Source organism: Xyrauchen texanus, chromosome 9, assembly GCF_025860055.1.
Source record: "Xyrauchen texanus isolate HMW12.3.18 chromosome 9, RBS_HiC_50CHRs, whole genome shotgun sequence".
NCBI lineage: Eukaryota > Metazoa > Chordata > Actinopteri > Cypriniformes > Catostomidae > Xyrauchen > Xyrauchen texanus.
In genome coordinates this window covers 6,661,902-6,689,239 of record NC_068284.1, presented here as the reverse complement: position 1 = coordinate 6,689,239, position 27,338 = coordinate 6,661,902, and the positions used below count along the sequence as shown (strand labels likewise).

Below are 27,338 nucleotides of genomic sequence, written 5' to 3'. Positions count from 1 at the left end.
CATGGTGGTGGCAGCATCATGCTGTGGGGATGTTTTTCAGCGGCAGGAACTGGGAGACTAGTCAGGATCGAGGGAAAGATGAATGCGGCAATGTACAGAGACATCCTTGATGAAAACCTGCTCCAGAGCGCTCTGGACCTCAGACTGGGGTGAAGGTTCATCATCCAACAGGACAACGACCCGAAGCACACAGCCAAAATAACAAAGGAGTGGCTACGGGACAACTCTGTGAATGTCCTTGAGTGGCCCAGCAGGAGCTCAGACTTAAACCCGATTGAATATCTTTGGAGAGATCTGAAAATGGCTGTGCACCAACGCTCCCCATCCAACCTGATGGAGCTTGAGAGGTCCTGCAAAGAAGAATTTAAGAAACTGCCCAAAAATAGGTGTGCCAAGCTTGTAGCATCAAAGGTGCTTCAACAAAGTATTGAGAAAAGGCTATGAATACTTATTTACATGTGATTTTGTAATGTCATTGTTTTTTATTTTTAATACATTTGCAAAGATTTCAAACAAACTTCTTTCACGTTGTCATTATGGGGTATTGTTTGTAGAATTTTGAGGAAAATAATGAATTGAAACCATTTTGGAATAAGGCTGTAACATAACAAAATGTGGAAAAAGTGAAGCACTGTGAATACTTTCCGGATGCATTGTACATATTTTTAATGAACAGGGTGTGCAAAACCTGCATCAGTCACCAACATTTTGGAATTCAGTTGTTATTTATTGTTCTTCAGATTATAATATGATATTTTTTGTATTACTTTTGAGGATTTGTTGTCAAAAAAAATTATACAATAAAAATATATTTCTGTCTTATTTTCTTTCACCGCTGTATTTATGTAGGCATTGTAGGCAACATTGATACCAGTATTGTAACTGTAAACATACAAGGCACAAAGGCCCCTCAGGACATAAGACCAGAAGGAAAAAAAACTAGGGATGCACCGATCTGATATCTGGATCGGTATTGGTTCAGATACTGAAGCTTTTAAACAGATCAGGTATTGGTCCGGCGAGTCCGATCCTGTGTGTTAGTCATGTACGTTACTGTCAAGCTCAAAATATGGCATAAAAGAACCATTAAAACACAATTAAAGCCGTTCATATGACTCGTGCATTTTATTCAAAGCCACTTGAAGACGTGCGATAGCTCTGTGAATCACAAAAGGCTGTGTTTAATAAGTAAATTATAGTATGCGCAGCGCCAGCGTGTTAGTGAACGGTGCAGCTCTGTTGACACAAACTCACGCAAGGGCTGGTGATGCGCTCGCGGCTATTTTTAGCCTTCACAGCGGTGCGCAATATTTGAGCACTACTCAAGAACAGTATCTCAGATGAAGATCCTCAATAGTTCGGTTCACTTATAATATGCATTTAGAACGGCACCAGAGGTGCATTTTACCAGAATTTGAATAATAAGCGAATTAAACTACTGTGAACTTGCCTACAAACAGACACATACAGGACTTCCTGTTGAGTTTAGAATGTCAAAATAAAGGTGTGAGGGTTTAAAAGTTCACGATTTAAATATATTACTGTTGTATTTAAATTAATTCAAAGTCAATAATAATAATATTAATAACAATGTATTATTATTATTATTGTCATCATTAGTATTTGTTTACAATTTATAACAATAATTAATTTTAATGGGTTCCAAAAAATAACTGTGAATGAAAAGTGGACTGATGTCTTACAACTAAATTGAACAAAACAGAGATCTGAATCCTTTAAAGTCCAGATGTAAGTTGAAACATTTTTTAAAAGATAAAGACAAAAATAAAACACTTTACTGAAGACTTGAATTACTGTTAATTTTGCTGCTACATTATCCAGTATACTAGTTAATAATAAAGTGTTTCTTAATAAGCTATACATTAATACTGAAATAATGTGTAATTTGAGGTTTGTGTTTCTTTACATATTAAGGAGTGCTCCCAATTAGTTCCACACAAAATTGTAAAGATATTCTAAACTGATTATGATAAAAAAATTAAAAAACAACAACACTGGTATCGGATCGGGATCGGTATCAGCCGATACTGAGATTTCCGATATCGGAAGATTTAGTGGTATCCCTAAAAACAATTGCCGTCCATCAAGCACTGAAACTTTGCTTTGGTGCAGAACAATCTGGAATAATGTTAAACATTGTAACAGTCACCTCTTTGCAACCTGATCTTGTTCAGAACATTACATCTTTATGACACCTGTGCTGAAATCAATCTAGACGCAGCTCAACGAAAGAAACAGAACGTGGGTGTCTCGACATGCATTTTTGAGAGGACACCAACCTCTTTGTTCCTCAGTATCTTCATTCTTCAGTCTGAATGTTTCTGAAATACTGATGTCTTCACTCTCCTCTTTAAACTCCTCTTTAACAATCGCCATCTTCAGAAGCACATCAAGCAGATTTCATTCTAAGGGTCAGAGAGAGGGTGAAAAGTTGATGATATGGCTAAAAAAACCACAAACAAACACAAACCCACATAAGAAAACACTATAGTATGATCAGATTCTTCTGTAGATGTTCAGAAACGTATTTATGAAAACACCATCCCATACCAAAAAGTTTACATGAATCTAATATGAACTAAAACAGTGATTCATGAGGGAACGTGTAGCTCAGTGGTATTTAAGCAGCTCCCATATCACCCATTTTTTGCACATGTGGGTGGATCAGAAATGCAATCAGTCAACCTGCACGACCATCTGTCCAGCCTCAATCACATCCAATAGATGTTGCAAGAGCATCTTGTGCTTCAACTGGAAAAAATGTATATGACATTTTAAGTTAAAATGGGTAAAATGGTTAATATAACAAATGTGCTTGTTTGATCAGTGACCTGCTGTAGAAGATTTGGAATCTTAAATGGTCCTTTGTCAAAAAGGTTCATAAAAAAAATCTGAAAATGTTGTTTATTTCTTGGTTAATTTAGATTTTGATTCAGACTTAGACTTTTAACCCCACGATGTGTGTTTTTGCAGGTTTACCTTTTTTTCCATAAGTAGTTTTGAGAGCCACCATCATTGTGAAAAAAAAAAGATTTTTCAAATCATATTCAAATTTTGAAGTCAACTGATTTTTAAACTGACATCGTTTCCTCAGTCCACAAGAGGGCGCAATACATACATACATAAACCATACAGCACCGTTACATTATTGCAAACATTCCTGACTGTTAAAAAAAAACAAAAGAGCATTTCATTTTAACTAATGTGCATAAAATAAATAAATAAAATGTTTCAGTCGGTTCATATTCTCAAATGTTAAATCCAAAGTAAAATTAGGGGGCGGGGGTGGGGACACACACTTCAATATTATTAGTCCACATGGAGTTACAGCTACTACTCCAGACTCAAGTTTCATAATTTTTTATATATTAATTACAGTTGTATGTAGAGTAGCAGTATTCACAGATAGCAGTGGTATTCGGCTGAATTCAGTGGTGCAGCGGCTCAGACTACGAGCACAGGGGCTGTTCAAACAGACAGTACAACAGAATGGAACCGAACACAAGGATCTCGAGACACACACTTCCAAGTTGAACACCTTTCCTGACAAAGCATGTAAAAAAAACTCATTGCTTAATCTGAAAAGCTTATAAGAGAACAAGACGCAACATCCAAGTACCTCCACCAACTGTAAGGGGCTGTTCACATCGAGAGCTTTTGCAACCATCCATTTGTTTTTCTGTGTAAACACGCTAGACAAAAGTATTTTTTTACGATTGTTATTGTTTATTCAGCATCTCATGATTGTGCAGGAGTGCTGTTTTTTAGATGATGTGTCTAATTAAAAATTATTTTAAAAACCATCCTGAGACACCTGCTTTCTGTTAAACAGTATTTGTTGTGCCGTGTCTAGCCTTTTTTTAGTGCAAGTATGTGATCGATCTGAAGTCGCATTCAAAATTCAAATGCACAGTTTTAGCATACGAATGTGCATTTTTAGAATTCGAATGTGCTTTTTCTTAAATTTGACAAATATTCGAATTTCAAATTTGACAGCCCTAATTGTCATGCAGGAGCTAAAGACTTCCTGATTTGGCTCAATATCACTTGGTTTTGCTTGTGTCAAGATTTTTGTTCTCAATTCAGTTTTTCGCTGACAACCTGGATATTTTAACGGACCCTTATTAGAAGGTTTAGGGATCAACTTGCTACATGTTGCATGAACACAGATTGCGTGTTTACTGGAAATAGCCGTTAAAAAAGTCCTCATGGACTGCAAAAGGAGTTGACGTGAAAACAAACTGCTGTGGAAAAAAAAAAAAATCACAAATCAGACAGGGGTTTCAGTCTTCTAGGTGTTCAACTTTCGGAGCTATTTGGATTAGAAAACGAAGAGTCTTAAAATTTAAACAAGATTGCGGAGACGAGGATGATGTCATCTGAATTCACAAATCATGAAGAATAACATGCAACAGTGTTTACGAATAGCCGGTGTTCTGACGATTTGTGCTACCCATCGATATGTGCTACTTACTGGTTATGCGCATGTGCAGACTCACAGTTTTGTTCTGCGTTACCACGCCCATAAATCTATGCATCCTTGCTGTGGAGACTTGACGGTGAGCATTGCAATATCTTTAATCCTTTTTTATTACATAATTTGACATGTGAATGTGTAAATGTTAGCATGCACACCTTATTTTCAGCATAATATAGCAATTAGCTATGAATGACCTACGTTCATCGTGTGTTCTACTTCTTTCAGAGTTTTGAAAGTTTGGAAAATTCTTGATTTTTAACCTGTTTGTTTTCAAGGATTGAAATGTGCTTACATTTTGAATATCATTATTTAAAATGCGTGATATTTGTTTCATGTAATGTTTCATGCTAATGTTCATGTAGTGTGATATGGCGTGAGGCTTTAAAATAAATAAATAAATGTACTGTTTTGCCAGATTCAGAGTACTTTCATCATTTATTTAGTTTAAAAAAACTGGGAGCATTATTTGATAGGGCACGTTGGTCTATCAAAATATGCAACTCCTGACATCTTAAAGATGCTATTACAGAATATGCTGCTCCTAACATCTTGAAGGCATAATTACAAAATATCTCAACATACTCTCCATATTCATAAGGTGCATATGGAGTGAGTAGTGATGTAAAATAAAGTGAATTTGCACTGGGAGCATTATTTGATAGTGCTGTGCCGTGCCGTTGGTCTATCAAAATATGCAACTCCTTACATCTTGAAGACATTATTATGTAGTATTGTTTTTCTAATGACAGTGAACATAAGGTAAATATTCATGTGTCAAAAAATGCTAACTACCATATGAATATTTGTACGGTCAGCCAGCTGAACAAGAATAACTGAAAGTTTCAGTTAGGAAAGGTGTGCTTTGACAGGTCAAAGATGAATATTTTATGAAAATTTTTACCTTTCACACAGTTTTAAAAATAAAAACAGTACATACAGTACTCATAACTTGAAATACAATAATTATAATTATTATTTATTATATTATATTATTATATAATTATATAATTATATTTATTATAATTATATAATTATAATAAAATTATAATTGTATTTCATATAATATACAATAATGTCATTTTTACTTGTTATATCAAATGTGATAATTGCTGGTTCATTTAAAATATAAAAATATGCTCCCCATACACTTACCCTGTTTTAAATTAAATAACGATGTCTTAATATTGTGAGATTTACATCATTAAGGAAACAGTAGCTAGATAATGAACATTCTCTGTGATCGATTCGCGCTTGGGTAGCATTTTTCGACAAGGCAGCACAAATCGTCAGAACACCGGTTTATAGCCAATCAAAGTCTGAATTTCAAACCGCAAACTATCTTTACCGCGGTCGTGAACACCATAAATAAATCTTACCTACTCCGACATCTCTATTAAACAGCAATAGTAGTAGTAAACTCCACACTTAGTTTATCGCTAAAGGATTGTTCAGTGTAAAGCATGTTGAAGATTGGCGGTCAGTTCATTAAGTGATAAACTGTTTCTTTGACCTCCATGAACATCAATTAAAAAACGTTTAATTAAAACCGCTGTGCGGTTTGATGCTAACCTTGTGGGCTAAAAGAAAGGGTGAAACTCATCACTTACAGCACCGTATCTTCTTTTTTTTGTTCATATATTTCAGTAAAACCTCCACAAACGGACATAAATCAAATGGAAAAAAAAATTTATAATAATAAATTTAAAAAATACAAATAAATTAAGCACCACCGGACAAGAGATGAAAACTGATTTTATCCACAAAAGTTTCTCAACAACTGAAGGTTCAGTCGTGTCGCAGTGCTTATGACGTCACAACATCTTCTTCTTCTTAAATTTTTTTAAATGGCGGTTGACAACTATTTGTTGCATTACCGCCACCACTGGACTGGAGTGTATAACAGGAGTTACATATTTTCTATAAACTTAAATTCTTTTCAAAAAGCCTGTATTCTTTAAAAACAAAAACAAAAAATGCTAAATCTTCCCATCCTTTCTTTGTAAAATATTCCTGTATTCAAATACACTTTCATTGGCTTCTACTTGAGCAATAAGCCTCTGCCTATCTTGATAATATTTTTGACAATAAATTAATACATGCTCTACTGTTTCAGGGCTACACCTGATACAATACCCACAGTTTCCATCAACATGCTTTTTCATTAGAAATAAGGTACTATTAAGTCTGGTATGCCCAATTCTCAGCCTGGACAATACCACTTCCTCATGTCTAGTGCTGATCGAATCTGCAAACTTTTTAACTTTAGGCTGTATACTAAAAAGATGTCTCCCACCGGGTTCATTATCCCAATAGACTTGCCATTTTTCATAAGATCTTGTTTTAATAATGCTCTTAACCTCTGCTTTGCTGTATTTTATGTCCACATCAATGTTGTCTTTTCCTGCTGCTTTCTTGGCATATATATCAGTCAGCTCATTCCCCTCCACCCCTATGTGGGCTGGAACCCATAAGAAGGAAAATCTTAAACCCCCCTTTTGCAATCCACTCGCTAACTGTAAAATATCCAGAAGAATGTCTTTCCTAGACCCTGAGTGGGAATTCTGGATACTTAAAAGAGCAGAATGCTATAACTACTTTTCTATTACCCCCATTACTTTCTACCCATAACAGGGCAAACCATATAGCTACAAGCTCTGCCATATATACAGCCAAATCATCATTTAGCCTTTTACCTACAGCCAACCCCAATTCAGGCACCACATGCGCCACTCCTGTAGTATATTTTTTATCAAGTTAAATTGTTGTTTTATACCACAGTTATGTCTGAGGAGCAAACATGCAGTTTACTGTGTGTAAAGGCCTGTGACGTGATGAATATGTGCTCACATAGGTTTGACTATTTGACTGTGTGTGCAGAAACATAAATAGCATTACTTAGGGGGGAGAATTGATCTCTTCCAAAGGACATTCTGTTATTTCTTAATATGGTCAAGACCAGAGTCAATGAAGAGCATGATAGATAATACATGTAAGCCCCACCTTGTTTGAGGAGATGTATTTAAGTAAAACCAAACCAGAGATGCTTCAGTTGTTGTTGGTACTGTGGTTTCACCGTGAGGCAACTTCGGCTTTATTGTGTGATAATAAAGTCTATTCTTCTGAAATCAAAACCCCAAAGATGCTGAGTGATTTTTCACAAAATTGGCATGAAAAACTACTACAATTGGCTCCGAACAGGGACAGAAGAGAGCAGAGTCTTTACATCACAGGCTGGCTGGGAAGGCTGAACACAAACACGGTGGCCACCATTAGGAGGTAAGCATATTTTGCTTATAAACGTTTGTGTTACTTGCCAGTTCAGCCTGTGGTGGTAAGAACGCTCAAAAAGCTCTTCTAAACCAATAAAAAAAGGAAAATAAGAATAAATAAAGGGTTTTGATTCCAGAAGAAATAATTGCATGCAATCATCTGTAAATTTTTGTTAATTGTTTTGTGTTTAAAAACCTGTAGGAACAGGTCACTCAAGAAGGGTGTGTTTGTGTTTAAAAACCTGTAGGAACAGGTCACTCAAGAAGGGTGTGTTTGTGTTTAAAAACCTGTAGGAACAGGTCACTCAAGAAGGGTGTGTTTGTGTTTAAAAACCTGTAGGAACAGGTCACTCAAGAAGGGTGTGTTTGTGTTTAAAAACCTGTAGGAACGGGTCACTCAAGAGGAGTGTGTGTTTGTGTGTATAAAACCTGTAGGAACAGGTCACTCAAGAGGAGTGTGTGTTTGTGTGTATAAAACCTGTAGGAACAGGTCACTCAAGAAGGGTGTGTTTGTGTTTAAAAACCTGTAGGAACAGGTCACTCAAGAAGGGTGTGTTTGTGTTTAAAAACCTGTAGGAACGGGTCACTCAAGAGGAGTGTGTGTTTGTGTGTATAAAACCTGTAGGAACAGGTCACTCAAGAGGAGTGTGTGTTTGTGTGTATAAAACCTGTAGGAACGGGTCACTCAAGAGGAGTGGTAGAATAGTTGCGTTCTAGAATTATTTTGTGTTATTGTGAGCTCTGTGTTTATAAAGGCCTTGTGTTTGTAAAAAGTGTGGTCATTTCTGTGGTTTGTGAGAGTATCTGTATTTGTGTTTGAAAGTGTGTAAAGAGCAAGTGTGTATGGACGTGTATGACTGAGTACAGACATAAGCCCAGTACAAAGATTGGACTGAAAGCCTGTCTTGAGAAACTTTGGAATAATTAACTTTGTTAAAATATAGAAAACTAAAAATGTTCCAAAATATCAGCCTGTGCTGCATAAATGGTAAGGGGTTTATATGCAATTTACAGCAGAGAAAATATATTTGGGCTATTTTCAACCTTCCATCAATATATGGAGGCAGAGAAGAGCTGATATAACAGGAAGAAAAGGCACCTAATAAATATTCTGGTTGTAAAGTGGAGATAAAACCAATGATAAAGATATATAGATAGAAATATACATTTAATATAGATGTAAAACAAAATTAGGAAAAAAGAAATCAAAAAGTTAACTTACAACTGGCTGGAAAACATTTAGTCTTGGCTGTTCTTAGTCTAGCAGCTGTTGATTGGAATGGGCTAGAACATAACTCCTAAACTAGACTGTAGCATAGAAATGTATTTGACTTCATGCAGATAATCTATACATTCAAGAGATATTGTAGGGTGTGTGACCAAGTTAGAGAGACTCAGCTTTGCTGCATAGACAGAAAATTAACTCTCAGCTGTGAAGTTTTTTTAGAACTAGCAGCTGACGGTAAAATGTTAAGCTTCTGAACTGGTCAAATCACAGAAGAGAAGTAAACTTCATATAGAGAAGTTGTGAAATCAAAGAGATATCTGTGCTTAAAGTTTAACATTTAAAGCACAGGGATAAATAACAATAAAAAATTTGATATTGAAATACAATTAAACAACTTTAAAGTAATTAAAATCAGTTTGAAAAATAAAAAAAAAGCTAGGAGAAAAATAAAATAATAAATAAAGAGAATAAGAATTAAAGCTTTAAGTCTAGTGTATTGCATTAAAATGAAGTCAACTAAGTAATTGGAATTTAAACAAAGGTGTATTTAAGATAAGTATTGTTATATTACATAAGGTAAAACTCCAGTGGAAAGACTAAAATCTAGAAGTCCACTGTGTAAAATCTCAAAGAAATGAGAAAGCAAAATAAATAAATAAATAATAAAGTGACGTGAATGAACTTTGTGTATTAAAAAGTAAAGGTGAAAGAAATCGGGAAAATTGTTTCAAAATATTGCTGTTGAAGATTAGTGTAGAAGGAAATACATTTAAAAAAGAAATAAGAGACTCATTTATTCTCTAAATGTATTGATTTATTTAAATTAATGCTGCTAAAATAAGTTTTCATTTTTATATGCTAAGTAAAAATGAAGAAGGAACCAGTGGAGAAATAAAAACTAAGATCTAGATGAAGACTGATCCTAAAAGTAAATTGACAAACATATAGGAAATGTATTCATGTATGGGGTATAATAATTCAAATATTAGAAGAAAAGGAAAATGATTTAGAAAGACAGTTAGATTAAAAGGTTAAAAAATCAATAAATAAAAAGATAAGAGTAAAATAAAGTAAGAGCTATATCCAGAAAGTTTAAAATTCACTGAGAAATATAAAGCAGACCAGAAAAGCTGAGGCATGCAGAGGAGGGTAAAATGACAGGAACCTTTTTAAAAATACCTCCCTATGTGACCCCAAAGGGCAACTCCCAAAGGTCAGCTCCAAATACTTTAGATAGAATGTGGATGTCATTTCTCGAAGTGTGGCCAGTAGTTATCAAAGCCACAGAAAAAGGGAAAGGGAGATTAGAAAGAAGGATTTTGAAATTGGAATATGAAAAATAAATCTTAAATGTGAAAATTTCACATTCATGTGTCTGTTTTATGTTCTGTCTAGTCCAATATGAGAGAATAACAGTTTCAACATTATTAAATTAAACTATAATGTCTTGATATATACATTTAAAAACCCATGATTATATGTTTTATTTTTGATGTGTTTAAATATGTCTGGAGAACAATGTATATGTTTGTGCAACTTTATTGGTGTAAACTTGATCAACCAACAAAAATAAGACAGATAGTGTTTATTATTTTTGCTAGGGAAGTCTGACTGGAGAGATTTAGTGAGACCTGATAGTGAACAGAGAGGTTAAACCCGGTGTCTCTCATAATGTCTCTAGTCAAACACAGGGGGGCCCCAAATTTAGAAAAAAGAGATAGCAGATTCTTTTGAGATTAGACATTTTTCTTTTATTTCTTTTGAGATTAGACATTTTTCTTTTATTTCTTTTGAGATTAGACATTTTTCTTTTATTTCTTGTTTTATATATACAGTGTAGGCATTGGTTGATCATGGGTACACTGAAAGTTGTCACTGAGACTAGAATTAAAGAAAATAAATTTAAGAATAATTTAAATCATTTCATGTTCTCTACGTTTCAAATTTGCTTAGAGAAGTTTTTTCTTGGGTTTGGTATATGACCAGTCATGACAGATAGAATTAAAATAAGTCCCAATATGTGGTGTATTTGATTGAAAAAATATTGATAATGCTAAGGAAAAATTGGAGATTGTTATTAGGTGAAACCCATAGAGAAACATTAGGATTAAATTGAATATCAAAAATAATTTGATGTAATGTGTCTATTCTGTGTGAAATTGATGCTAACCATGTTTTACTCTCTCTGTTGTCAGCATTGTGTAAGTCATTTCAATAACTCATTCTGGAACCAGTCTCTCAACATTGCTGGGCCAGATGATTTGTTGAAGAAGCTTATGTTACAGGAGACAGTCCGGAGAAAAGGAAAAAGACTGAGAAATACAGTATGTGGGCTGTTATATTGACCCTCTTACTATCATGAATGCTGGTAATCATTACTGAATTGACATTTCAATTATGGATTCAAATTTCTCTTGATAAGTTGATTTCAGTCATATATAACTAATTGGATGTTTGATTTTCCAAATGCCATCCATGGGTGCAATATCCATGTCTAAATTGTTCTGAGGGTCTAAATTTAAATCCAGCATCTAATTGCTGAATTTGTTAATGTGAAGGTTAAACATTAAAACTAAATGGCAAAGTAAGAGTAACATATTGGATTGTTTACTCCCTAAATTTTCCAAAGACTACCCTCACTTTAAAGAAAAAGCTTAATCAGTACTGCAAGGAGTTAATAAGTGTCTATTTCTAGTAAGCTATTTTTTATTTTAAGTTAAATACATGAAAAAACTGTTTTAAAGGTATACAGTTTATGCACAGTGACATCTGTCTCTGCTATTTAACTGAATAATTGATCATGAAATGCTGATAAGCATAAGACGATAATAACTGAAAAATCATATTATTAAAGGATTAGGATATAAAAATGAGACTTGTAAGAAATTCAAAGGACATAATGTATTACACTGAGCAATTATTGCAAAACACAAGATATTTGTCTGAACTTCCATTGTGCCACTTTACTATTTTATTTTGTTTAAAATCTTTAATTTATTAATTTAAAAAGGTGATTTATTTTGGTTTATTTGACATAATGAAAGTTCCTTCTCCTGAGAAAGAGTAAGAAAAAGAGAAAGTAAACATAAGAGAGTTTAAAACGAAAACTTCAATTTCTCAATGGTCTGAATACAAATGCGCATTAATTTTATTGCTGCGAGGAGGGAAGGGATAAGAGAAGTAGAAATTCTAGAAGTTTTCTTGAAGATGGTTTACAATGGCAAAGGTTGAAAGCAGATAATATAATAAAGTATATTTGATTATATCATTTTATTAAATTACATTTATCACTATTCTCTGTTGTAGAATTACATAAATGTGTTATTGTGATTTTCTAAGAAAGAAAAGGGGAATAACTGTAACAACAGTGTGAAGGAGTGCAATCTCTCCCTCAAATTCTTTCCCTCTCAGCTCTCAGTTTAAGTTTTTAAGTGGGCTAAAACCACATCACTAAATTGTTTTATTTTCTTTTGATTTTATTTTCTTTTATATGGAAAATGATGTGATTTGACAATAATGTTAGGTACAGTAATATGAAGGAAAGGTTCAAACAGCTTTCCTCATCATGATTAAAGAGTTGTTATTTTCAGAGGGCAATTTGAAGTGAAGTGTTCATACTAACGATAAGAGATTTGGTTGAATGTACTTCTGGAAAATAAATGTAGGTTCTAAAACTGCCTAAAAATTATTAAATTAAAGTGATGATTTAAATTAAGCATCTTAGAAGCTTGACAGAGGCGATCCTGTATTTTGATTTGTTCTGATGGTTAGTCCTCACCAAGAGACAAGGTCTTTTGTGACCTTTGCTAAATGAGAAAATATAACAACTTGAATGGAAATTAGTGAACTGTAAATGAGTTCAATTGTTGCATTTTACTTTTCATTTGGACAATTTCAATAGATTGTTGAACTGTGAATAATGCTTTGTGAATTTAACCATGTTTTGGACTGTCTCAATGTTTGAGCAGTTGTAGATGGCTCCATTGGCTGTGATGGTTCTCAGGTGATGCTCCCTGAAGCAAGGGAAAATGTTTGTTTACAGATACCAAATTATTAAAGATTGGATAATAAGACTGAGCGGTACCGAGACCAGAGACAAGAGATGATGACCCAATAATGGGTAAAATTCTCCAGTGGCAAGAGGTGACGACCCAATGACGGGTAAAGACTCTCTAATTGCAAAATGAGAGCTGCCTAAGACAGGCGCCACCGCCCTGGAAACATGCCCAAGAAGGGTGAACAGGGTTTAAGGAAGTGGATGGATGCTTTAAGGAAAGAAGCATCAAAAGGGAGGTCTAGAAGAAACCTGCCAGAAGTTGTGAGTTCCACTCAACCTGACAGTGTCTTAATAACCGCTTTATTAAAATATTTTATCACAGCGATGAATAACAAGCATTCTATCACTGTGTTATCAGGGATCACACCCTGTGTAGAAGACCAATTATAGATTGATTTTGGAGGTAAAGCTTTGAGAACCGTTGCATACAAAGAAGTGCCTAAATTATTATTAAGCAAACCTGGGACTGTTTGCATGATGAAGGAAAATTATTTTTATTTATGCTGTTATTGAACTCATGTACATTTGAATAATAATGAAGAATGGAAAAGAATATATGGTGGTGACTAAAAATGAACATGACCTGATTGCCAAAAGAAATGGGGTACACAATTAACTAAAATTAATATAATATCTGGATAATAACATTGTGGAAGGAATAAGATTCTGTGTGATCCTTAGTAAAATAATTTTGGATTCAAGCAACAGTAAAGCAGATGACTTTGATTGATGTGAATGGCCCAATGCAATGGCAACTACCCTGAATGGACAGAAAGACCAAATTGGGAGGAAATTGATTCCTTCAATGAATATATAAGAAGATATGAAGAACCACGCCCTGGGTGTAAGTGCTGGTTAACCTCTCCCCAAAGGGTGATCCTCTATGATGCATAAAGCATCTGGGTTGAAGACATCTACACTACAAGCAAGAACTCTTAAAATTAGGATGAATATTTTGTTTAATGCAATCTACATAACTGTGACAACCAAAAACAAGACCAAACCAGGAGCACGTACATGCTTAAATATGTTAATTTGTGACTATAGAAAGTCACAGAGGAGGGAATATGTAGTATATTTTTTATCAAGTTAAATTGTTGTTTTATACCACAGTTATGTCTGAGGAGCAAACATGCAGTTTACTGTGTGTAAAGGCCTGTGACGTGATGAATATGTGCTCACATAGGTTTGACTATTTGACTGTGTGTGCAGAAACATAAATAGCATTACTTAGGGGAGAATTGATCTCTTCCAAAGGACATTCTGTTACTTCTTAATATGGTCAAGACCAGAGTCAATGAAGAGCATGATAGATAATACATGTAAGCCCCACCTTGTTTGAGGAGATGTATTTAAGTAAAACCAAACCAGAGATGCTTCAGTTGTTGTTGGTACTGTGGTTTCACCGTAGGCAACTCGGCTTTATTGTGTGATAATAAAGTCTATTCTTCTGAAATCAAAACCCCAAAGATGCTGAGTGATTTTTCACAAAATTGGCATGAAAAACTACTACACTCCCACCCTCTTATCAGTTCTTTTCGAAGCATCTGTAAATATGATCATATCCTGCCTGTAATGTTCTGCTATATATCTACTAACTCTCCATTTGTCCACTTCCTTCTCCTGCTTTTCTTCAAGTAGCCCTAGATCCACTTTTAGTTCCTCAAAAGTCCAAGGGGGAACTGTAGAGTATGGTACTGTAGTACAGATATTAAGTTCACTTAACCCCATATTCTCAACTTTTTGTTTGATAGACCACCCAAAGCTTTTAACTCCCTCATTCAGTCGCTCTTGACAGTTTCTTAATACTGGCTGTGCAATGTGATCATCATTATGTCCCATAAGATTAGCCCAGTACACTAGAGCAAGCTGATCTCTTCTCAAATACAATGGCATCTCCCCCACCTCCACTTGGATGGCTGCCACTGGAGAGGTTTTGACTGCTCCACTACATATTCTCAAGGCTTGGTTTTGCATTACATCAAGTTTATATAATAATGACTTGGAGGCTGACCCATATGCTACACACCCATAATCAAACACTGATCTCATTAGCCCAGTGTAAATTGTTCTCAATGCTGACCCAGATGCACCCCACTCAACCCCACACAAGCATCTCATTACATTTAGAATTTTCTTACACTTATCCACCATCTTCTGTATACGAAATGCCCATGTCAACTTCCTATCAAACCATACTCCCAAATACTTAAAAACCTCAACTCTTTCCATCTCTCTACCTGACAGGTGAATTTTAAATTCAGGTCTTATGTTCCCCTTAGAAAAGAACATAACTTTTGTTTTCTCTACTGAAATCCTAAATCCCCACTGTACTGCCCATTTCTGGACTTCATTTACTGCAATCTGCATTTTCTTTACTATGAAGTCCAAATTCCTCCCTTTCTTCCACATGGCTCCATCATCAGCAAACAAAGCTACTCCATCATGCCCCTGCACATTTTTAAATATCTGATCTATCATTATGGCAAAAAATATAGGGCTAACAATACTCCCCTGAGGAGTACCATTCTCAGTTATATATTCAGCACTTAACTGCCCATTTATTTTAACCCTTAAACTTCTTTCAGACAAAAAGGCTTTTATCCACTGGAGCATTCTGCCCCCGTCACAACATGTGTTGGGAGATTCTTCTTGTATAATGGATCTCTTAATAGACTGCCACTTACTCTACAGTAGGTCCAGTAAATCCAGATAAGACATAGTTATAGGTATGTGTTTGTGGAACATTATTTGTTTTTGTTTTTTTCTATAACATACTGACAACATTTCTCCTAAATTCCAAATAAAAATATTGTAACAAAATAACAAAAAAGATGTTTCCAGACCTCGAATGATGCAAAGAAACAAGTTCATATTCATTTATAAACAACACAATACTAGTGTTTTAACTTAGGAAGACTTCAGAAATCAATATTTGCTGGAATAACACTGATTTTCATTCACAGCTTTCATGCTCTTTGCCAGTCTTTCACATTGCTGTTGGGTGACTTTATGCCACTCCTGGTGTAAGAATTCAAGCATCATGTTTTCACTGATGGCCAAGACTACAATGTGCCTCTTTGTAATATGGAATTGTATCCCAATGAAGGCGTCTTCTTTTTTAGCTGAAACGCAGTATCCGTTATTACAGAAGCCCTGAACCGCAAGGTGGAAGAAAAAAAAATAACGGTGAAAATAAAAACAATAAAAAACAGTGTCTCAGTTCCTTCCTGAGCCTAAGTCTTAAAATGTTTCCTCTCTTTCTAATTTTTTTTTTGCCACTATCAGTAAAATAGGGGTTTGCAAACCTTAATCAAGACAAAATCAGGTAACATATGTTTAATATGGCATTCATTGTCGTGTAACAACTGGAGTTATTTTTTTGTTTGAAATTGGTGGTCTGTCTAAACATGAGCTAGACAGTAACTCTGATGTAAAATGCTCATCCCAAACAAATTTGTGAGGGGTGAGGAATCACCTATAGCAGGCCTATCGCTCCCCGGGTTCCGCCGGGGGGAAGATTTATATTAAAATATATATTTGATAAAATGATGGTCTAATTTTACATTTTGTAGTTTTAATTATTAGTTTAGCAACTTGATTCATTCACACAAGAAATTACCTCAATACAATATGTAAACATCTGAATTATTTCCCTTAAACAATTCATTTTGATAAACTGGGTGGTAAATGTATTAATGTGATACAATTATATAAAAAAATAATATTTTCTTAAAAGAATCTTTAAATCCCTGAATGCATCTCCCGTTATATCTCAATTGCAGTTGTCTCAATTGAATGTGCGTTTCTACTGACTCACTCATGCAGTAACATTACCAGATGAACACCTAACACCTGAGAATGAATCAACCTAATAATTTAAAAGGACAGACATAATAATAATTTCCCCATGTTTCCTGTTTTCCTCAATACATTCCTTCGCTTTCATATAACACTGAGCAAATGGCATACGAGTGTTTAGATTTCAAACAAAAAAATAACTCCAGTTGTTACATGACAACTGGAGTTGACGACCTGATTTTGTCTTAAGGTTTGCAAACCCTTAAATAAATAATAAATATATTATTCACTATATAGCAGCACAGAAAGCATTAAAGCGTAAGATTACATGTTTACTGATAGTGGCACCTGGTGGCCAATGTTGGTACTGTATGCGGTTTTTTTTTTGAAGAGAAAAAAAATTTGGAGAAAAAAACATTTTGAAGAGAGAAAAGAAATTAGTAAGAGAGAAAACAATGTAAGGCTTAGGCTCAGGAAGAAACAAACAAAAAAAAAATGTCAACGTTATTTTTTTTTTCCACCTTGAGGTTCAGGGCTTCCGTACATTTTAGATGTTATAGTCCAGTTAAATAAAGGGTTTTTAAATTCATACAATGTGAGTGCCTTGGATTTTTCTAGTTTTTTCTTTTCTTTCTAAAATTATACATATTTTGATAATTACTTTTAAGATCAAGATACGTATTTTACCTGGTCAAAAATCAAACCAAAAATGTATATATCTATAACCAATGATTTAAGATTTAATTATTTTCAAAAATTCAGTGTATAATTTTATCTGAATTTGTAACAATAATAATAATAATAATAATAATAATAAATAAATATTTCACTGTATTTTTTACCCTTAAATGCATGTTCATTTTCACAAAAACTCTTATGTATTTGGGTCTTTAGAGACTTGGAACTTATCTCTATCAAAAATGGATGTAAAAATGCTCAGTGTAACATTTTAAAAATATTTTCAGGACAATTATAAAACAATAAAATGAAATGAAATATATTTTGTTGTTTTATTTTTCATAAATTAAAGAGAAAATGCAACGAATCAGGTCAAATCAAGAACAAAGGCCTATACATGAAGCCAGTTTGGCTAGCTAAGTTTTAGTTTAGTTAACCTCAACCTCAGGTTTTAGGTACCATGAAAGTTGCTCGGCTTTTAGCGGTGTTCATCTCCATAGTCATTTACGCTACAAGGCTAATCTGAACCAATCAGCTGTGAGTAAAAGGAACCAATCAGCTGTGAGTAAAATGAACCAATCAGCTGTGAGTAAAATTAACCAATCAGCTGTGAGTAAAATTAACCAATCAGCTGTGAGTAAAATTAACCAATCAGCTGTGAGTAAAATGAACCAATCAGCTGTGAGTAAAATGACATCTCTGACACAATCAAGTTACTCTTCCATGTCTCTTAAAGGGAACTTTACAAATAAAATCTGAGAAATCCACAAAATCGACTCTAAATTTGAATCTAAATGTCGATTTTCAGCAGATAGAGTGTTGCATTTTATTTAAACTTTAATTGTATTTCATTTACCCTCTTTAGCCATAGCAAAACATATCTTTGAAAATATTAGGCTATCTATAAAACAGCCAGTAAAATAGATTAATATGATACCCGCAAAAAAATAATCATTTGTAAAATATTAAAAGCTCAAGATTGCTATGGAAAGGGGTGAATGCCAACCAAATCCCTTCTTTCTTTCATGGACTCGAGATGAACATACAGTATTTTATTTGAAGTTGTAATAATATAAGCAATAAGCAATACAAGCAGTACACAAAATACATCTTTTATAAAAAGAACAAATACGTCTTATAATTACAAACTGTTTTCAAAGTGCTCACTTTTTAAAGAATCAATAGCAGCCTTTTTTATGCTTTTTATTTTTTATTTTTTTCCCCAAAAACAATGTACAAATTGTACATCAAGAGAAATAAAAATAAGCAATGTTATTTTGAATAAACATATCAAATAAACATTCACAACATATTCTATAAATAATGTGTAATTCATTCATTTACATGTTCAAATGAAGTCGGACGTTAGTTAAGGCATCACCTCCTTTTTTCCATATTCAATGATATAGGACATCATACCTCATATTTTAACTAATTTTGTTCACAAATCACAAATCCCATTAATGTTCACATCTCAGACTTTTCTTATTAATATTACATGTTACTTTCTCCATTTGGTATATTTCAGAAATAGTTTCTCTCCATCTTTGAGATTGTGGGGTTCTGGTGGTTTAAGATTTTTTGTAATTACCTTTAATATATTTTGACAATTTAATTTTACCCAAATAATGTTTTCTGGATGTATTTCTATTGTGCAGTTAAATAATAAATGAACCTGTCTAATCAGTTTTCAGCACTCATAGAATTTGACTGTAATGAGCATTTTGTTCTCCACAATTTCTCCAACAATCCTCTTTTTACCAGCGATTGTATTTACTTTGAATAACAGGTTTAGTAGAAAATCTCATTTGTAGCTTCCAAACACTGATTGAGAAGTGTGGAATATATTATATGATATTTCTTCTTGCCGACTCATTTTTATTTGTATTCATCCTCCACATACATATCATTTTATTCAGAGTGTCAAATTACAAACATTTTAATTGGATTAGTTGTATTATATCATGTATTAATGGACGCATTTACTTTTTAAAATTTCTTTTCCTTTAACTTCTGTTAATAAATATCTTCTTACCTGTAAATAGGTTTGAAAAGGTCTCCATTCCTTTATCAGTGAACAGTTGCTGATCTTTTCAGACCTCTATCTGCCCAAAACTTCAATGTATTATCTATTTGACATGAAATCAGCAATATCTTGTCATTTAACTATATCTTTCTTTATTTGACTTTTTTTTCTAATCAAATTCTATAAGTGCTATTAATACAAATACGATCTATTGATTGAAATGTGTAGCTTTGTTTGGGCAGGAACAGGGATATAATAATCCCTCATTTGATACATTTCATCTTCCTCCATTTCACTTTAGATTCTTTGTTCATTCAACTCAATATAGGTCGAATTTGGGCATCTTTATAATAATAATGTAATACATTTGGGAATACTAGTCCTCAAAGCATTTTGGACAACATAAGAATTCATTCTAGGTTTCTATTTTCCCATAAATATATATTTACAGTTTATTCCATTGTCAAAAACACTTGTAGATTTTGTATATTCATCTTTATAGTCTCTTCTTGTTTTTTAATCAATAGTATCTTATATTTATTTGTAATAGTTTTGAATGATATATAAAGTTTTCAATTCAAATAAATATAAAAGCTTTTAGATTTGAAATAAAATGAACAAGCCTGTGTGTTCTTGTTGTGGGCCTATATTAATTCACTTACACATTGATATACCAGCTATTTTATATATTGTTTATCACATTAAGAATTAGTTTGCAGAATTCCTCTTTGTTGTTTCTTATTGTGTAAATATCTTTAATTGCTTCATGATTTTACAGTTATCTCTTGTACTGTGTAAATCATGTGTTCATGATTTCATGCAGAACTCTTGAGCAGTGTAAATGCATTTACATTTTTAAAACAATATCTTTTGCACGGTTTAAACGGATTCATAACCATCGAGGGGTAAATCCCGCTGATTCTCTCGCGAGAAGTGAATCGCGTTCTCTCACACGATTGGTTGTGCGCTGCAAACGTCGGCTCACTCATGTGCACGAGCGCGTAATCTGATTTTAAAGCCTGAGTTGACGGAGAAAGTTGATGAGCTGCATCATTGTACCAATTAAGCCTGATTGGATTGGTTTGAATTTGTCAACCTGAAACCAATCCTGAAACCCTGAGTTCATTAAGTGACCTTCATGGTACAGGCCTCAGGATTCATTATTTTCACACTGACATTTCATGAGATGCCACTGCTGTCAAGCACATATTGAGCTACATATAACACGTAAACGTGTGTTATCAGGGCTTAAAGTGAAAAAAAAGCTACAAGCGTTCTTTAGTCAAAGAGTAGTTAGTAGTTTTCTCTGTTCCCTTTGTTCTTTGGTTAACTTTACTGACAGACAGAATTAGTGGCTACTGTCTCTTTAAGATCTACAGCTGGTGACAGGATCTCACGCGTCTCATTCTCTCACTATTTACTTCCATTTAAGATTTTATTTAACTCATTTAAAGTTAATAATGATTGATTCTTGTGAGGATACTCGACAAAACGGACATTTTCGCATAAATGTGTGTGTTATTGTTCGTTCAAGCGCGAAAGAGAATTCGATACTGGTTCGCGACTTTTTGTGCCTCGTGTGTGTGTGTGTGTGTGTGTGTGTGTGTGAGGAGGACATTTACTGAAGTGCGTTCTCTTTTGTCTTGTCGCACATTAATGGTTTAAAGCATTTGGTGGACAAACTAATAACTAATAAGAGCTAAAGAATGACAAAGAACGGATGCAGCGTTAATTGTGTTAAATATTTAAAACATTAAAGCTGGACAAAAAAAAAAAGAAATCGCATACGTTAACAGCACTAACGTTACTTGTCATACATTGCTGACAGAAAATGAAGTGGTTTAAAGTGGACTCGTTTTCATGGTAGGCCTACACATAATGTTTTTTTTAGTAAGCTACACAGAATGTTCTACATTAAATATTTAACTAACAGTCTAAAGTTACCTAGCAGAAGTGTATGTTAATGTTAGCTCAGTCAACGTAAGGCTAACATCAAAAGGTGTAGACAGAAAATATGATTATGCTGACCTGAGCTAATTTACTGAAATCAACCAACTCACATCCTTTCTTTCTTTTCATCCATGATGACATTAAGTCACCTAATGTTGTTTATGGAGTTCTGCGCTCCATGCTTTCACCGACGACGCTAACGTGAGGTATGGATCTCAATCACACTGTTGCCAGGACCCGCCCTGCTCTGCTTCTGATAGGCTTGTGACGTTAGTTAGAGCTGCGCTCCTCTCATATGATTGGTAGGTGAAATCAATTGACTCGAAAATATTAAACCGCATTGAAGTTCCCAGTTTCAAATGCAGCCGAGCGGTATGCGCGCTCATAATGGAAGCGGCGCACTCGTTTTTTCCAAGCGCGTCCGCGCCGAAAGTGCGTCCGACTGTAATTTGCAGCCTGATTAATACATTTTGCCTGCGCCTGAGGCCGGACCTGCCCTCAAGCCGGAAATCCGGCCCCCGGCCGGAATACTTTAAGCCCTGGTTATGTATGTGTGACTTATTTGTTGCTAATGTATCTTTATTTTCTTGCTAATTTAGTTGCTAATCTATTTTATGTGTATATTCTCAGAAACTTGAGTCTATATAGATGAACAACTTACATTATTTCAGTAGTAGACCCAAATTACAATAGTCATGTCATACTGTTCATGAGTTACACTTGCTATAGTTTACTTCCATGTTGTTTCTTCATCAAACAGCAATGTCAAATGTAAATAAAATCAATCACTGAAACATCAGCACCACCTTGAGTAAAAAATAAGTATAATATGTATGTGTACACGCATATGGGATACTGATTACTCACCATTATTGATAGTTCATTGTTGCACAGAAAATCAATGAGATCTAGTGTTTATGTGAATGAATATAGTACTCATTTCTCGTAATAAACAAAGAAATAGATATCGTGTGATAGTAAACTTAAATAGATATTAAATAATTATAATTATAACATAAAATAAACATTTTCCACTCATTATTTTTTGAAATAACTAGAAAAAATGTGATAATTTCATGGACCATACAGCATAGAGCTTAGAGATTTGAATTTGTATGCCGAATCTGGTTTGAATCTCGCTTGGAGCGGGTTGAGCAGGACCGGTTACAGTGGTGCCATGACCCAGATGGGAGTGAGGTTTAGGGGGGTGGGTGTAATGGGAGCCAGTGCGGTATGTGTAAACCTCTCTCCCTTGGCCTTAAGAGCGACTAGCGACTGACGCGAGAGGCTGTAGCCTTTAGCCTCCTTGTTAGTGGCGTGGAGCAAGCTGTTCCCTATCATTGTGAGCGGCTTTCTTCCATGCCAGTGGAAACACAGCCTTATGGAGCTTATGTAAGAAAATTATTGACTGTTCCGTCAATAATTGCTCTGTTTTCAAAATTTTATTGTCAATTATCCTCATTTTAGTGTATTAATATCGCAGTGTTGCGTTGTGCCTGGTGTGAACAGACAGATTGCTTGTAGCTGGAGTCTTATTGCATTGTGTCTAGTTAGGACAAGGTGATTTAACCTATTATTTCATGACTTTAACATACACCTTGGAAAAAATACAGAGGTCCAGACCTCGGTGACCTCAGTGGCGACACACAGTGACAAAATTACCTCATCTCATTCATTTTCAATGAGAGCTGGCAACTCCGGCATCACGAGCAACCATTGGCGACAGGATGTGGGCTTGTCTTTTTTTTTTTCTTTTTGCCTTTTTACCTCAGCCAGGAACTTAAAGCTCAGTCGCAAATGGGCCTTCCAAATGGACAATAACCCCCAATCAAACCTCCAAAGTTGTGGCAAAATGACTTAATGACAACAACGTCAAGGTATTTGAGTGGCCATCACAAAGCCCTGACATCAATCCGATCCGACATTTGTGAGCAGAACTGAAAAAGTGTGTGCAAGCAAAGAGGCCTACAACCCTGACTCAGTTACACCAGTTCTGTCTCGAATGGGCCAAAATTCCAGCAACTTATTGTGAGAAGCTTGTGGAAGGCTAGCCAAAACATTTGACCCAAGTTAAACAATTTAAATTTGGCCATGCTACCAAATACTAACAAATGTGATGAAATAAATAATAGCTGAAATAAATAACTTTTTATGACTAAATGTCAGGAACTGTGAAAGAGTTTAAATATATTTGCCGTATTTAAATGTATAAGGTGTATGTAAACTTCTGTCTTGAACTGTACATACAGTAAATTAAATAAGACCACATTCTGACTCATATTGGAATTGAATTTCATTTAGCCACTGACTTGGTTTTTGCATCATTAAAAAATCACCATACGTATGCTTGTCAGTTGACATATCTAAAAGAAAATTTTCACGTCAGTTTCTGCCTTTAATTCCGTAGATTTGATCCTATGTCAAAATGATTAACAAATCAGGATTTATAAAGATCAAATCTAATAATTTTTATGTTTTATAAATGAGGCCCCTTGAACACCACAATTCATATGAACTTGTTGAAAATTTAGATTCCAAACCATTGGGATTAACAACCCAAGTGGAAAACCGTCTTATACTGGTAGCTTTGTTTTTGAACATGGTAGCTGGTTCAAGCTTGTCAAACTACCAAATACCAGCATGACCGGGTATGGTCTCCCAGCTTGGACCACCTTATAAACAGCATAAAAAAGGGACCATGTCCCAAAATAAAGCTTTTTACACCAGGGAACCTACTCTTCTGTAAAGGCTTATCACTTGATGTTGGAAAATAGCTGTATGGATTTGTATCAGTTAGGTCAGACACTGATGTTGGATAATGGAAGCTGGTCGCAGTTGGCATCGAATTCATCCCAAACATGCTCAGCGTGCTGGCCATTCCAGTTCGTCAACACCAGACACCCCAACAAGATTACATTAGTGTTTTTGTGTCAGAGACACACTTGCCGATTCAGAATCGTGGAGGGGTGACTAACTGACTTAACAGACTCGCTCTCACATTCCCTGTCACATGGAAATAGCAATAGTACAGCATGAACAAAGAATTGAAAGAGTGATATAGGAAGCGACAAATGAAATAACTTTGAAATAACTTGAATGTTTGTGATTGTGTGTTTTTTCCATCTGGGCTGCCATAGAAAGCGCATGTCCATTAGCAGCTTTCAGCGAGTAAAGAATTTGTGTTCCATAAAAACAAACTGTTCTGACTGCACTTTCTGATTTATCTGAGTCATTTTAATGTAGGAGAAACACTTGGGAGAATCACTATATATACGGACAGTTGATATGCATCTGTGACAGCTATTGCAGATAAAAACGTTCCGGTCAACATGACATCTAGTCAATTCTTCAGTAAAAAAAAGCTCATTGGTCAATTGGCAAGACCACAAGAGCCTGCCCCAGAAACTAAATAATTTTTTCGAACAAGTTAAACATGTATGTATCAATGTGCTTTTCCATTTGACGAAGTATTTTACTCCGTTCAGTCAGTAAAGGGATTAACAACCTCCAGCTGCCAGACACGAATGCAAGCTCAGTCTCCCTCTGGCTGGCCAGTGATTATTTAAAATGTTCTTTCATCTAAAATGAGGAAAAATTGGCTTGTGTGAAATCAGCTTAAGGTCACTGGGCCAGCAATGTATGTGATGCATCTGGACAACTATTTTCTATATATGCAAGTACAGCTCCAATCTGATCAGTGGGACAACACTGAAATCTCAAACTGTTAGTAAAGATTACACTCACAAGCAGCCTGATTTCATTAACATTACGTTAAGTGTACAAAGTTTTTAAGGTGAATATTAGATAAAAGTTTTAATGAGTAAAACGTACCTCCTTGAATTAAAACTTAAACCTAAATGTAAACAACTGTGATCTAACAGCATATGCGAGGTGAACAAAACAGACATATTTAGTGTGGGAAAAGCAAATGTGACATGAAAAGCTAATTTTCTGAAGCAATGCCATTTTGTGCCGCTTCTATGACAGTTTCTCACGTGTCAGCTTGCGTGTTTGGCTGTGCTCGAACTACGTTCTTCCGAATCCAAAGTACAAAACTATTTCAGGTGAGCTAATGTAGAAGCTATTCACATTAAAATAAGAGTGTAAATGAAGGTGGGTCTGTAATACAAGTCAAAATCTGTTGTTTTTCAAATGATGCATTATAGTAAATGTGTTTATCAAAACATAGCAGTGAACAATAAGGTGAAAAATAATAAGCCGCTGAACTCATGATTTGTGTAAAGGTGAATAAAACGGACAGTTGTATTAGTGCCTCATGTTAACACTTACTTAGTTTACTCACTTTAAATCTTGACTTGTACTACACATATATAATTATTATTGGCATTATATTCATGTTAGCCAGAGGGGAACTGGCCCCCACAGTGAGCCTAATTTTCCACCAAGGTTATTTTTCTCCATTAATCAACATCTTATGGAGTTTTGTGTTCCTTGCCACAGTAGCCTTAGCTTGCTCAATGGGGTTATAAATATAAATACTATAATTATTTTCTATTATTTATTTTACAATTTACAATCTTTTTTTTTATTAAACCGCACGATTATGACTCGAAGACATTACATATGGGGCTTTTCCACTGAACGGTACAACTCGACTCAACTTGACACTTTTTTGGGGGGTTTCCACTGTGGATAGTACCTGATACTTTTTTAGTGCCACCTCGGTCGAGGTTCCAAGCGAGCCGGGCTGATACAAAATGTGACGTAAAAATCCTGCAGATCACTGATTGGTCAGGGAGAATAGTCACTACCAGCGTCACTGGATTTCCGACACGCGACATCAACCCACTAGTTTTAAAGTTAGCAACACCGATAACAGTATAATTTGCTCATGCGACTTTCGAATTGTGAAAAAAGAAATGGCTGTGCACAACACCAAGCCGTGGTCAATAAACGAGGTGCAGACGGTCCACTCAGCGAAACGATAATGTCTCTCAGGAAGTGTATCAGATGTTGGCCGCACACGGCTACCACCGGACCTACCAACAGTGTAGGGAAAAGTAAAAAAAAAAAGTGGAAGCTATCTAAACCGGTGAGCAATGGGAGGGAGAGTGCCCTGGACTGAGCAGTCTGGATAAGACCATATTAAGCAACTATAGACCGATCTCAAAACTTCCTTTCATAGGCAAGATCATTGAAAAAGTTGTCTTCAATCAGCTGAACAAATTCTTGAACTCGAATGGATACTTTGACAATTTTCAATCTGGTTTCCGATCGCATCACAGCACAGAGACAGCGCTCATAAAGATAATAAACAATATTCGCTTAAATACTGATACAGGCAAATTATCAGTACTGGTACTCGACCTCAGTGCTGCATTTGACACTGTCGATCACAACATACTTCTTGACAGGCTGGAAAACTGGGTTGGGCTTTCTGGGATGGTCCTAAAATGGTTCAAGTCATACTTAGAAGGGAGAGGTTATTATGTGAGTATAGGAGACCACAAGTCTGAGTGGACGTCCATGACATGCGGAGTCCCTCAAGGCTCAATTCTTGCGCCACTCCTGTTCAACCTGTATATGCTCCCAATGAGCCAAATAATGAGAAAGAACCAAATTGCTTACCACAGCTATGCAGACGACACACAGATCTACTTAGCCCTATCACCTAACGATTACAGCCCCATTGACTCCCTGTGCCAATGCATTGATGAAGTTAACAGTTGGATGTGCCAAAACTTTCTTCAGGTAAACAAAGACAAAACTGAAGTCATTGTGTTTGGAAACAAAGATGAAGTTCTCAAGGTGAATGCATACCTTGACGCTAGGGGTTGTAAGCCCGTTTATCGGTCCAATGACGGTCT

At 35.1% G+C, this 27,338-nt stretch overlaps 1 protein-coding gene across 2 annotated transcripts in view; it reads right to left on the bottom strand.

The window, feature by feature from the left end:
* The window catches only part of LOC127649500 (gastrula zinc finger protein XlCGF8.2DB-like), a 74,395-nt gene that overhangs the window by 5,180 nt on the left and 41,877 nt on the right, over nucleotides 1-27,338 (bottom strand). The window contains exon 2 of one of the 2 annotated variants that reach the window (XM_052134631.1): nucleotides 2,301-2,426. The exons of the other annotated variant lie outside the window; for it this stretch is intronic. Within the exon in view, the coding sequence (XP_051990591.1) occupies nucleotides 2,301-2,397 (97 nt within the window). The 5' untranslated portion in view covers nucleotides 2,398-2,426. The remainder of the gene's footprint in view (nucleotides 1-2,300; nucleotides 2,427-27,338) is intronic. 2 annotated transcript variants of the gene reach the window in all.